The following is a 14,460-nucleotide window of genomic DNA, read 5'->3' on the forward strand; positions in this document are numbered from 1 at the left end:
TTTGCATACTACTCTGATGTTAGATGATCGGTGCATGCGCAAAATGGGTCTAATACTGCAAGATCTCTCGTAGTTGCAGCCTGATTGATAGGTTGCGGATGTTAGAGGGGACAGCCTGGTTTCCAGTAAATGGGGAGAGTCGCTGCATATATGAGATGGCCGTCTGAGTAACCTTATCATATAGAAGGCTGTTTGTGGGCATAAGGAAAGTACTGAAAGTTTTTAAATGGTGTCATATGGCTGATTTGTGCTCTTTTTGAAAAATGCAAAAAAATAATAAATAGCAAACTATTTTTTGTTTAATCTCAAACGAAAAAAATACTGATCTTTTTTTTTTCTTTTGTACTTTGAGGGCACTTTAAAAAAAGGTAAAAAAGAAATTATAAAAAGCATTTATTTTTCAATTAAAAAATACTGTTATTAAATTTTGGGTGCCAAAACTAACAAAAAAGTTAATTTTGGGGTAATTTGAGGACATTTATTAACCCACAAAAAATGACATGTCATTATTGGACTAATTAAAGCTAATTGGAAACTTCCAATTGTCTAATTAGTCAGTTCAGCATGGTGTCCCAATATTTTATTTATTACGTTTCTAATGTAGCGCAATATATTCCATTGCGCTTCACAATTGGAAACATTAATAGAACAGACTGGGTAATAACAGACAGACATAGAGGTAGGAAGGCCCTGCTCGCAAGCTTACAATCTATAGGGAGATAGGCATTGATACACAAGGATAGGTGCTATATATTGCATATTGGTCCAGGAAGATTGCAGAGGTTCTTGGTGAGCTGTAGGATCCAATCACACAGGAATGTTGGCCAAAGGTAAGGAGAATGTGAAAGAAAGACTATGGGCCGTATTCAATTAGATGCAAAAAGCCGTTTTCTGCAAAAAAGTATCGCCGATCACAACTTTTCGCGTGGTCGGAACTTATCTCCAAATTCAATTCCAGACGATTTTAGCCTACGCGGAAAGTCAATGCAATGTAATAGGCGAAAAAGATTCGCCTCTGAATAGCTGGAGAAAAGAAGTGCAAAATTTTTATTTTGGGGTGCAAAGGTGGGGAAACCACTCACAACCCTTGGGACAGCCCCACAAAGGACAACTGTGTCAAAAAATCACGAAAAAAAACTTAAGAACGCCCTTTCAAGCATAAAAACTAGCGAAATAGACTTCTTGGGGCTCTGCAAGGATGGGTCAGGTGTTTTTAGGAATGCTGGTTCATGCAACAGGTGCGTTTTTCAAGTTTTTTTAAACTTCACTTTTGAGACTTTAAAATATGCTAGCACCCATTTTCAAGTACCCCAAATTTTACAGGACTACTTATTTTCACCAAAAAATACTGCTTAAAGCCATTCTTCACCACTTGTGCAAAGACGCTAATAAAAAGCTATTGAAACTTAAGTACCCCAAACAGTTTTATTAGGGCTATTTGGACACATCTACATTGATCCCCAATGTTAGTGCATCTTTTTGGGGGGGTTCAGGCTGATTTACCCAATTCTGACAGCACTTTCCGCCTGTTCTGAATTCGCAGCTTGCCGTTTCCGCCTGGTTTGTAACTGAATAGGGCGAATAGTGGGGACGCTTACGATAAGTTTCCGCGTCCATAACACGTGATGTTGGCAAAAAGTCGGGCAGGCGAAATGTTTCCGAAGATGCGTAACTAGTTGAATACGGTGTGAGGTTATGTGTGGACTGTGAGAGGGGTTGTAATTAGATAGGGAAGCTATGAAGGTTATGTGGGCGGTTCTGGAATCTGATAAGCTTGCCTGTAGAGGTGAGTTTTCAGGGAACGCTTGAAGGTCTGGAGACTAGAGAAAAGTCTTATTATAGGTGGGAGGGCATGTTTAACCTTAAAATAAATATTTTCCCTTCCATCTACCACCCTTGGGGAGGTGGGAATGGAATAATGTGACTCTGGTTCAGTGCGAGTTGTTAAATGGGTTGCAAAATGAATCAATTCACAGAGAAAACAGCAACTCGACCCTAAATGGATTGACCCCTATGGATGACATGGTAAATGAGCCCTCCCAAATGTTATAGAAAAAGACCATTGGAAAAATAATACATAAAAGTATAAGATATCCCAGACATCACCGCGGCCGCTGGTCTCCTCAGTCAGACACCACAGCCTAGTGACTGGCTGTGAGATAGTGTGACAGGGAGCAGCTGCACTTACGTGCTGCAGACTCTACCTCGTTCTCACCACTAGGTAGGATCTACCCCGATTCCCGCCTGCATGTAGTAGCACGGGCTGTCAATCAACTGACTGAAATATCGCTCAGCCAATCACAGGGCTGCGATCACACAGTGCTGGCAGCGCCACCGGATACGCCGTAAACTGTGACTCGTCCAACGTGCAGCATTTTGCCGCCTTGCCCCGCCCACCGCCCGGAGAGCCCCGCCTCAGCAGCAGCAGCTCCGGGGCTGTATGTGAGACACCCGGGTCACCGCATCACCCCTCCCTCCCCGGAGGCCCAGCCGCTACCAGCTCGCCCGGTGTAGGCTCCGTGGGAGTGGATCGCTGAGAATCGGCAGGTCTGGGCGGGGACAGGCAGGGACGATCCCGCACAGAGGACGGCGGCCTCCCCAGTACACAGGCTGTGCTGCGCGCCCCCGGCCCTCTCCCAAGCAGCAGCCGCCGCAACACCGACCCGGGCGTGTGGGTGCTGCCGGACAGGCGGGATAGCAGTCACGGGAGCACGGGTAGGAAGACTTCATCACCGGAGGTAACGGCGACAGCAGCAGCATGGCGAGCGCCTCGTACCACATCTCCAACCTGCTGGAGAAGATGACATCCAGCGACAAGGACTTCAGGTAAGTGGCTGTGCGGGGTAATAGGCGGCAGGAGGCCCGGGCAGGGAAGACAGCTCAGTTGGCGATGAGCTCTCGCTGTGCGGCCTAGCTGTCACTTGTAAGGCGCTCGGAGTACTAGGCCGCGGCTGCAGGGATGAGCGCTGTGCGGTGTCATTCTGCCTGCTGCCAGTGCCTTGTGTGTCCGCTTACCTGTTACCCGCAGCTCCATGTGGGGTAACGTTCTGCCCCCGGGTAAGCTATGCAGATGCCTCACACATGTGTGCAAGGGGCAGGTCGTGTTGGTGATATGTGCTATATAGTATACATTCCTTTGCAGAACATTTCATGTATAGCTGATTCTTGCTGGAGTTTGAGGTGATAGGGGAGCTGGGATCTTGTTAAATGAGTTGAGCTTTGTGATTACCGATTCAATGAAGTGACACTGCAGGATGTTGCAGGTAGTAAAATCACTCCCTACAGAGAGCAAGCAAAAATAAGTGATATACTGTAGTACCTCCAAGTGTGCAAGGCTCCAGCAGAGTGCGTGCAAATCATTCAATTTGTCCCTTTAACTGGCCATAGAGGATTAAGGTGCATACACACTAGACGATATGCTCCCTGAGCGATATCGTCTAGTGTGTCCCCGGCAGGCTGTGCTCAATGTCGTTCATGACATTGAGCACAGCCGCTGAACGATATCATTAGCGATATCGTTCAGCGCCGGGCTCTCTCCCCCATTCCCTGACATGCAGCAACCTGACGAGGTCGTCAGGTTGGCCTGCATGTCAGCCCGATGAACGAGGATGACGAACGACCCGCGGGAACGCGTGTCGTCGTCATCGTTCATCTTTTTTGTGTTAAAAATGGACGATAAAGTGGACGACTGAACGATAACGATATCGTTATCGTTCAGTCGTCCACTTTAATCGCCCAGTGTGTACGCACCATATGTCTAAAGACAAGGGGCAGAGTGGCCAAACGATAATCACCCATGTCCCTTGTAAGGCGCTCGGAGTACTAGGCAGCGGCTGCAAGGATGAGTATACATAAGTATGGAGGTGATCTTTAAAGTGTGAAGCCGCTGAATGATCAAATTAAACAATTCTGGCTGCTTTTCAGCTGGTTTTATGCTGTGAACGGTTATCGACAATGTTCATGCATGAATGATAATCGTTCAAAATGTTTTGTTTGTTTCATCCGCTTATCTGAACAGTTATCATGGTCAGTGTATGGTAATGCCAGCATAAGTATAGTAATTGGATAAACGTGTTTATCTTTCTGTGGGCAGTTTTACAATCAAGCCATCCTTGTGCCATATTTAATTTCTACTATTAAGGGGGGTATCCACTAGACGGTTTAGTTGAACGATAACGATCATTCAATCGTTTGAAAATCGCTTGCAAAAGTGTCTAAAATGACCAGCGATGCGCTTGCCCGCTGGTCGTTTAGACATCTATCATCTTTCTAACATGCTGGTCAACCTGACGATATCGTCAGGTTCAGCATGTTTCCAGATGATTGATGACCCTGCACTGAACGACTGCTCGTTCAGTGCAGGCTCATCACACTACTGACGACTGAACGATTACAATGTCGTAATCGTGCAGTCGTGTTCAGATCTTGTAGTGGCTACCCGCCTTTAAAGGGGGTATCCACTTAGTGATTTAACCAAGCGATTGCACGATAACGACGTCATTGTGCAATCGCTTGAAATCGGGCATGTTTTGGTCGGAAGCGATCAGCGATGCGCGTGCCCACTGGTTGCTTCCGACATCCAACATCGGCCGTACATGCTGGTCAACTTGACGATCTCGTCAGGTTCAGCATGTGCGGGTATGAGGGATGTGCCTGGACTGAACGAGTGACCGTTCAGTCTAGGCACATCACTAGATATACAAACGAGAGCACGATTGCAATGTCGTAATTGTGCTCTCGTTTGTATATCTATAAGTGGATACCCGCCTTTAAACTAATCTAAATCTTGTTTAATTGTAATTCTCTTAAATCCATATATTTTTTGTGTTGGTGCCTTAAAAACTTGCACAGATATTTGTTCATCTTAATTGTGGTGAGATTGTGAGCCCACTAAAAACAAACAGGCGTGTACATTATTAGTTGCTGACCAGATCAACTAAATTCAGTTTGAATTCTGTGGGAAACAGCAAATTGTTTAGATGTTAAGATTATATTGGTCGTTTAGTTTTACAAATTTAACTGACCTGGGCAGGGTAAGGTACTAATTTTCATTATCCATGGTTTACAAACCTTCTGTAAGGGAGCGCTGTGGTGATTACAGTATTTTGGACTCTAATCTTAAGGAATACCATTATTTTAAAGTTCTTAGGGAGAGATTCAATTGTTTTATAGGGCGTCTGACGGAGCAATCAATTGTTGCTCCGTTTGGGCGTGCATAGCCGCAGTTAAGGTGCCCACACACATAGCGATCTGCACACGATCAGCCGACTTGTGCGATTTGTGTATGATTTCCCTTGAAACTCTCCCCAGCAGCTCTGCACACGATTTTGTGTCCAATCTTCATACGGTCTCTCCTGCATCTAGACTTTTACAGTGCATCGCGTCCTAGATTGTCAGATCTGCCCTACTGCACGGCATATCTGACGATGTGATGTGCGACCAGCGGCAACGCGCATCGTGAGTGGGGACTCACGATTTACTCAGGATTTGGCCATATTTTACACGATCTGTCGTTCCAATGAGTCTGAATCGGCCAGATTGGGTAAAATATCGCTAGGTGTGTGGCCAGCTTCAGACACATTTCTTCTTTCAGTCACCTGAAGTGGCGAGCAGAAATATGCGTTAAATTGGCTGTTTGGGTGCCCAAACAGAGCAACAATTGAATTGTTCTGTTGGGTGCCCAAAAAACATTTGAATTTCCCCCCTATGTGTCACTGAAGTGCTGAATATTTTCATTCACCGATTTTAAAAAGGATGAAATGGTTGTGGGTATGAATGTGAGAACTAATAAGAAGCAGTATTGTAGTGATTATGAATTCTCATTGATCGCCCTGCTCTTTTCCTTCCAAAGCATTATACAGACCAGATTTCCACCTGGGCCAGTTAGTTTAACCATAGAGTTTAATCAGGAAAAAGGTCTACCTGGGACTTCATAAAGGGAATGGTACTCTGGAATTTTTCAAGAGTAGGTTGTATAGCTTACTACAGTGGTTCTCAAACTCGGTCCTCAGGACCCCACACGGGTCACTTTTTGCAGCTCACCCAGCAGGTTCACAGGTGTATTCATTACTCACTGACACATTTTAAAAGATCTACAGGTGCAGCTAACTATTTCAATGCACTGTTTGGGGTCCTGAGGACCGAGTTTGAGAACCTGTGGCTTACTACAAGTAGTGTCTATTTAATTCATATACTGAATACTTTAGAAACCGCATTCTATGATCAGGTTCTGTACAATGGTGACATAGGGGGTAATTCAGTCAGCTGTGGGATTTATCGTTGGCTTTAGCTCCCCGGGTTCAAGTGCCTGGAGCTATACAATTATATCCCGTGGCAAATTGAGGCATAGATTCCGGTTTAAGTGGCCTGAGCTATGCAGGTAGCCCTCTGTATGCACTATGGGCTCGATTCAATTCAACGCAAATTGAATAGCGCTGGGAAGGAGCTCCCAGAGCTATTTAATTCAGCATGCTGTTTTGTTGGAGAATGCCGCTTCTCGCGCCTTAAACATGGTGTTTAGTCGCGAGAACAGTCATTCTCCGACTAACCTGCCAGGAGCGATGGTGTTCTCGCAGCGCTAAGGGCAGAAAAGGGGACAGTTCAGTTGTTAGTGCCGGCGGCTGTCAGTGTCGGATGTCAATTGTTGTTCCATTTGGGCACAAACAGCCGCTGGTGTTTCTGCTCGCCCCCTACTGAGGAGGACGGCAGAAATGTGAAGTAATATTTTTTTATCTTGTGTAAGTGAGATCTATTAAAGTTGTAGCTCATAGGGTGCGATGAAACAATTTATTCCCCCCCATCTCACCTCTAAAGTGACAGGAGATCAGGGTGCAATATTCAGTTAAAACGGCTAAACCTGTCTAAAGTACTACTTTGGGCACCCAAACTTCTGACTTATTGCACATTTCTGCTCACCAGCCTGGGGGGGGGGGGCTGCGAGCAGAAATGTGTGCTACCAAGTCTACGCGCCCGATCAGAGGAACAATTGAATTACTCTGTCGGTCTTCTGGCACTATCAGTTGCGGGTGAAAATAATTGAATTCCCTCCTTAGTTTGGTATTCACAAGTGACAGTATTCAGAATAGAATTTACTCATTTGCCAAAGGACAACAGTGCATTTTGTTGTGCTCCTAAAGGATTTTTCCTGTGCGCCTTTTAAGTGGTGCACGGAGAAATCTGCAATGTTGGTGGCAGTGTGTTGCCAGTTATAGTCAGAATGCTGTTAGTAAATTGAATTGCCAACTAAGAGGGGGATATTTCAAAGAGATGGTTGTGATGTGCCATTCTAGAGCTGCACATCACGAACTCTGGCATTGCAACTATTCCCTCGTACCCTATAGAGGTGCGATGGAAAACTTGTTACGCTGTCACAACCATAAATGACCAATAGGTTTGCAGCTGAACATCGCTGCGATCCCTGACGCCACTTTGCTTTGCATTTAATTCCCCCCTAATAGTCTTAATGACCTCTGACTTGAACAGAATTGAGAATGTGTGAGATATGACACTATGTCCCTTTCCTTACTGACTTCACAATTGTCAAATGCAGAATTGTAAAGCCATTAAAGAATCACTCAGCCCTGATGTTTGGGTTGAGGGGGATCATGCAATCTTTGTATGACAGATCTGGCTAATGTTTTGGGGTGCAATGTATGTGATGGCCCACAAAGCTGTTTCAATAAAATAATTTCTTAAAATATTTACATATATTTAACAATGCATGTCTTACACAGTACAATTTGTTGATATACTACATTTGAAACTCTATTATAGATTCATGGCAACTAATGACTTAATGACCGAGCTTCAGAAGGACTCAATTAAGCTGGATGATGACAGTGAGCGGAAAGTAGTAAAGATGATTTTAAAGCTATTAGAGGATAAGAATGGTGAAGTTCAAAATCTTGCTGTGAAATGGTAAGTATAAGTTACTTTTAAGCAATGAATCTTCAATCATGCACTCTTAAAGTTACAGACCCTGCTTTCTATGTGTAGCTAAGCTGTTAGCAAGTTACAGTGGTGTAATTGTAGTGGTTTATTTAGCGGTGAATGTTTCTGTTTTATGTGATAAGTCATAGTGTATGATGAGTGTATAATGACTAGGATAACTGAAGAGAAAGTACATTGGCTGTTAGAAGTTGTCCCTGTATATCACCAATAGTTAATTTATTTTTTATAGCGCTACTAGTACCCATTTCAATTTGGTATGACTAATTTAGTTTTTGATTACAGGTCTGTAAGATTGCATTTACATGTAAAGTTTTATGAACTTGGTCACACATTAATTTGATAGGGGGCATCTTAAGGTCCCCACACACGGTCCAATGTTGTTAACTATCTCCCTTGAACTCTGCCTGGCAGTTACATTGCACGATATGCAGAATAAGCTGCACGATGTACACCAGATCTATCGTGCACGATCTAATGATTTGCTTATTCATTAGATTGTATGCGATAGCGAACACATGCATGCATGGATCAGGGAGATCCGTGATACATGAATCTGTGTAAAAAAAATAAAATAAAGACACAGATGCATGGATGGGTCATTGAGAACTGTCTGTGCTTCTGTGTTTAAAAAAAAAAAAATGAAAACCAGTGTAAAAAGTTAAGAAGAAAAAATATATGGCTGGTAGGAACAAAAATTTGGCAGTGTCTGGGAGCAAGTGACAGTTTGCTCCCAAGCACCGGAAAATGGACAAAAACGGTCGTTCGGATAAATTGTTTAAATCAAACGGATTTAACCAATTTGTCTGATAGACCATTTTTGTCTGTTTTGCAGTGTTTGGGAACAAATTGTTGATATTCATTTTCTCCCAGACATTTCCGGATTTTAGTTCCCACACTGCATTGCTGGGTCACACCTGGGTTTTTGTACACAGGTCCATCTCGGGTGCGACCCGGCTGAGAACCCCTTCCAGACTGGTGGCCCAACCCAGCTTATTGATGCGTCGATGACATCACAGCCTTCATGTGCCGAGCCAACGCTTGGAGATGAGATCATTGCCAAGCATCTGCTTTTCCTATGTTGTGAACAGGTTCCGGGTTGCGTTGACTTGGGATACCAGTTCACACTGCACCGTGAACCAGATTGAATCTGTGTTCAACCCTGCTCGTTACCCGGGTTGCTCGACCCGGCTTATTTCAACTGGGCCTTTTCACACTGAGCGATATCCGGGTCATTCCTCATCAAATCAACACAATTTCTGAAAAAAAATCTACCTAACGTTGTCTAATTTCAAGTTGAATTTGATATAATAAATCTTGCCATGGGTGTAAAGAAAACCCCCAAAGCTTAGGCTAATAAGTACACTACTTTTCAAGTTATATGCAGAGTCTCATTGGAATAGTTTCCCAGTAGTGCATTGCACCAGTAACTGCTGCACCCCAATTACCCTCCTGCAGCTGCCACCAGGGACAGTCAAAACAGCCTTCATGACTGTTCTGGCAAGCAGCTACGCTGCACCCTGCACTCTGACTAAGCCACCAGCACTATTCCCATAGAGACCATAACTGCTGTCTATGAGAACAAATGGTGGCTTGCATTTATTCTGGAGAAAGATGAAAAAACCCGAAGAGAAAGTGACATTCATCCATCCAGCTGGTCCATTAGCATCTTTTTCATACCCAAGGAAGCCGGATGTTTTATGAATTCCTATGGTAGATGTTCTGTGTAGGGTTATTCTGTTAACTCCAACAGGCCAAATGTACACCCTTTCTGAAATGGAAATACTGAAAACAAAGCCAGTTCATCAAGTAGCACCATCCATCCAGAGCTGTAGTACCAAATGGTAATGATCTGTAGTAAGCTGTCTTAAAATAAGTGAGATAAGACATAAAATCACAAAAGCTTTACATATTATAGTATTAACTTGCTGTGTCATTGTACATAATATACATCAAAGGGATTGTTTAAGGAGATAAATTAAAATTAATGAACAGGCCTAGATCTCATTTTCATTATTTTAACAAACATTCCAACCTCTTGTAGCAGATGAACTCACCATGATCTCAAAATAAAGCTTTGGGAATTTATTAACAACAATATAAACAATTTTTGAGAGTTTTTTTTTTTTTTTAAAACATTTGGCTTTGTGAGAAAATAAAAATTGATAGATATGTAATATTTTTATTGGAACATACCGCTGTTTATATATCATATGAAATCACATAAAAATATGTTTAAAATGAGACCCTGCTTAACTCTCTAGCTCAATTAGGTGAGCTGCAAAAGCAATTTTAAAAAATTGCAGCTTTAAAGACCTATAGCTCCAAAACCAGTGTACTTATCAGCCTAAGATTTTGAATTTATCTTCAAACTCAAGGCATCAATTAATATATCAAATTTCATTACAATCTGAAACAGTCAGGTTGAAACCCTTTGCTGACTTGGTGTTGAATAACCCATCCCGGGTTGCTGCAAGTTCACGTGAAATAACACAGGTTATTGCTGACAGTGTGTTGGAGGTATTAGTGTGCACCTAGCTTAAGGCAACAGACTTGGAAGACAAGGAAATTGTGGTTTTGACAATTAGGCAGCTGTCGGAGGAGCGGAGATGATAAATTGTTTTGAACATGCTGAACTTGGTAGCATTGGTACATCTGTGTTGAAATGGAGAGAAAGGCAGCTAGCTGGTCTCATGCAGAAAAGCAGAGGGTTGAGAACAGCTTTGTGGTACACTGACAGATGCTGAGAGTGGAGGATAAACCAGATGTAGGCACAGGGAAAATGTAAAGGAGAATGTTGCAGAGGGAGGCATGGTGAGGGTGGAAGGGAGGATGTTGCAGAGGGAGGCATGGTGAGGGTGGAAGGGAGGATGTTGCAGAGGGAGGCATGGTGAGGGTGGAAGGGAGGATGTTGCAGAGGGAGGCATGGTGAGGGTGGAAGGGAGGATGTTGCAGAGGGAGGCATGGTGAGGGTGGAAGGGAGGATGTTGCAGAGGGAGGCATGGTGAGGGTGGAAGGGAGGATGTTGCAGAGGGAGGCATGGTGAGGGTGGAAGGGAGGATGTTGCAGAGGGAGGCATGGTGAGGGTGGAAGGGAGGATGTTGCAGAGGGAGGCATGGTGAGGGTGGAAGGGAGGATGTTGCAGAGGGAGGCATGGTGAGGGTGGAAGGGAGGATGTTGCAGAGGGAGGCATGGTGAGGGTGGAAGGGAGGATGTTGCAGAGGGAGGCATGGTGAGGGTGGAAGGGAGGATGTTGCAGAGGGAGGCATGGTGAGGGTGGAAGGGAGGATGTTGCAGAGGGAGGCATGGTGAGGGTGGAAGGGAGGATGTTGCAGAGGGAGGCATGGTGAGGGTGGAAGGGAGGATGTTGCAGAGGGAGGCATGGTGAGGGTGGAAGGGAGGATGTTGCAGAGGGAGGCATGGTGAGGGTGGAAGGGAGGATGTTGCAGAGGGAGGCATGGTGAGGGTGGAAGGGAGGATTTTGCAGAGGGAGAGTAGAGGGAAGGATATGCCAGAGGTAGGCAAGGTGACACTGGTGAGGCGGGAGATGTGCAGTGTTTAGGAAGTTAATTGGGAAAAGAATAGTATCAAGAAGAGCCAGTGGAGTGAAATGTGTGTTGGAGACCAGGGTTCTCAACAGTAGCAAAAGCAGCAGAGCATTTCAGGAGAATAAGTATAGGGAAGTTACTCTACAACTTTTCTGTAAATACATAATTGATCACTGTTGATAAGGCATTCTCAGTGCATGTGAGAGGAGAGAAAGTGAGAGAAGCTGTTGAGGAGATGGTTCCTTATATTTTTTTTTTTATTATTGTTTTTTTTAGCCTTGGTCCTCTTGTAAGTAAAGTAAAGGAGTATCAAGTAGAGACTATCGTGGACACACTATGTACCAATATGTTGTCTGACAAGGAGCAGCTACGTGACATATCTAGTATTGGGCTGAAGACTGTAATTGGAGAGCTTCCGCCAGCATCCAGTGGTGAGTCCGTTTCTATTTAAGTTTTTAGAGTTAAACCATGAAAAACTGCACATTGTAGGAATAGATTTCAGTATTTATGTAGATAACGCTCCCTTCCTCTGATTGGGAAAAAAACAAATAAGCTCAGGCAATTTTGTTTCCTTAGGTTCTTGAGTAACTGTAATTGGCCTTTATGGCTCGATTAATCTCTGCCGTTAAAATAGTTGATAACGTCACTTTTTTTTTTATTGATGTAATTGGATGCACACCATATTTTCTTGCTCCATAAGAGATCATGCTGGGTCCTGGATTATACATATATTTTTTACTGGTTTTGGCTGTCAGTTAGCACTACATTTGTTTCTAGTCTCAAAAGATTAAAGTGGAGTTAGAAATATGGTAGTATTGTCGTATATTCCCAATCTGCCATTCTCTCTTACTCCCATGCCAAGTGCGACTTTCTGCCAGTCAAACATATTTAAACGTTCACTCAGAACATTCCTTTTCACTAAAGTCTACCATAGCTCTTAAATCTACACTCTTCCCTCATTCCTATGACCTTTTCTTCTCTTTAGTTCACCCTCTGTTTACCCCATGTTCATCCCCTGCACTATACTGCTTCCAATACTACTTGTCCACTTCAGGGTCTCTGACTGTGTGCTCGCCCTTCATTGGGTACAGTTTCATCGAATGCTGTGCTGCCTTCCCCTCCCCGTGACTATCCATGCTGCATTAGTACCTTTCCTATTGTAATGCATTTTCTCTGTTTGCATTTAGTGGGCACATCAGGAACTTGGGACTACTCTTGAGCCACAGAGTACAGGGGCTATGGTGCACTTTAAATGTTCTCCTGTTTATAAAATGTATGCAGCTTAGAATAACCTTCCTTCTATTGAAAAGTGGGCTGACCTTTTGAAGGCCAAAGCAGTACGGTTTAAGTGTGACAACATTACAGTTAAAGCCAAAGTGCCATTATAAAAAAAAAAGTGAAATAGACCATGGCCTTTGTAGAGGTCACCATGATGGCCATATTCACCATTTGACAAACTTTTTTTGTTTTTAAGCAAACTTTCTTCTGGATTAAGTGTATTTCCCAAAGGTCTTTGCTCAAATACTGACACACTGAAGTTCAGTCATCAGTCTAATGTCCTCTTGGCAAGGTGCTGTGCTGCCATCATATTCCTCTGATGTCTGCACTTCTGAGGGTATCGTGGTAGGTGGCAGCGGTAATAGTTATTCTGATATCTATGGTCCATGTTACATGGCCCTGATTTGTTGTATAAACCTCCCTTGCAGCTGCCATGTGTGTTTTTTTTGTATTTTTAAAGTTATAATTTTCCAGGGTTTGTTTTTTTTTTCCCCAAGAATTTTTTAAGTATCAGTATTCAGGTGATGATGCAGGCACAAAAATCAGAATTTACCAAAGGATCATTCAGATCATTCCTTCTTTACCAGTTGCAATCAAACTGCTTCAGACTTTTCTGACAGAAGGTTTTATTAAGGGGTGAACTGTCAGTTCCCTTGCAGGCAGTTTGATGATGTTGCCGGTTATTTGTCTAGTACCTCCTCTATTTTAAAAGCATGACTTGTGTGCCCCTCTTGTTAAGCTTGTTCTCAAGGCTTTACAATTGAGCCCTTCAATATTTTTGGGTAACAACCCTTGTTTTTTTTTTTACCCCACCGGAAGAGTTTTTGTGGGCTCCCATGCTTCTCATTCCAGTTTCTTTGATAAGCTGGTCCCTTTTTTTCCTTGTAAATGTTTTCTCCATTTTTCATGTAAATCGAAATCTATTTGACTTCCTTACGAAAACAAGGAAAGTATTGGCGTTCTATTTAACTGTTTTTCTCTATTGTACCGTCATTGATTGCTTATTTCAGCAGTGTGATTCCCTTCTGGTCCTCCTATCAGGGACCCTAGAAAGTCATAAGTCAGAACTTTTAAGGTTATGGACCATTCTACAGATGTGAAGCTGTCCTATAAGCAAACGTCATAGTCAGTTAGCTTTGGGATGTTCCTAGCAGTAACTGTGTCTGTCCCTTTCATGGTAGAAAGAAAAGGCTTAATGCTTCCTGACCATTTATTTAAATTGATAAAACCTTACAATCAGCTTGGTCTTTAAAAGAACTGTGGGAATCCTGCATTCTACAAATGTTGTTTGAGCTGGTGCCAGCAACACAGAATCTAATCCTGTGGCCTCCTAAATGTGGGGCATTCAGATTCCGAGACAAAAACAAGATTTGTAACATGCGTCCATGTCATAAAGTGGCTAAACGGGGAACAGAATGTGTTTTTAGCCATATATGACTAAATTGTGCGAATGATTTATTCAATATCAGGGTTCTGTTAATATTTGAATTGCACTGTAATTCATTTATGGGAATGGTGGTAAGTTGTTCTCTTTCTAATGGATGGCAATTGAAATTTAAAATTACATATATTTACAGTTTGCAGCCTTTTTTTTCTTTTCTTACTCCATGACGACTGATCCCTCCCTTATTCTATCTCCCTGCTTCCACCATTTCTACTTTTTTCTTTTGAGGTTCTTCACATTTTT

The 14,460-nt window shown here is 43.2% G+C and overlaps 1 protein-coding gene across 1 annotated transcript in view; it reads left to right on the plus strand.

The window, feature by feature from the left end:
• The first annotated feature begins 2,340 nt into the window (after nucleotides 1-2,340).
• Nucleotides 2,341-14,460, plus strand: part of CAND1 (cullin associated and neddylation dissociated 1) — a 34,514-nt gene continuing 22,394 nt past the window's right edge. Inside the window, exons 1-3 of the mRNA XM_088452479.1 lie at nucleotides 2,341-2,826; nucleotides 7,774-7,917; nucleotides 11,772-11,926. Of these exons, the coding sequence (XP_088308605.1) occupies nucleotides 2,759-2,826; nucleotides 7,774-7,917; nucleotides 11,772-11,926 (367 nt within the window). The 5' untranslated portion in view covers nucleotides 2,341-2,758. The remainder of the gene's footprint in view (nucleotides 2,827-7,773; nucleotides 7,918-11,771; nucleotides 11,927-14,460) is intronic.

The sequence above is a fragment of the Taudactylus pleione genome, unplaced genomic scaffold (assembly GCF_031769625.1).
Source record: "Taudactylus pleione unplaced genomic scaffold, aTauple2 ptg000038l, whole genome shotgun sequence".
Taxonomy (NCBI): domain Eukaryota; kingdom Metazoa; phylum Chordata; class Amphibia; order Anura; family Myobatrachidae; genus Taudactylus; species Taudactylus pleione.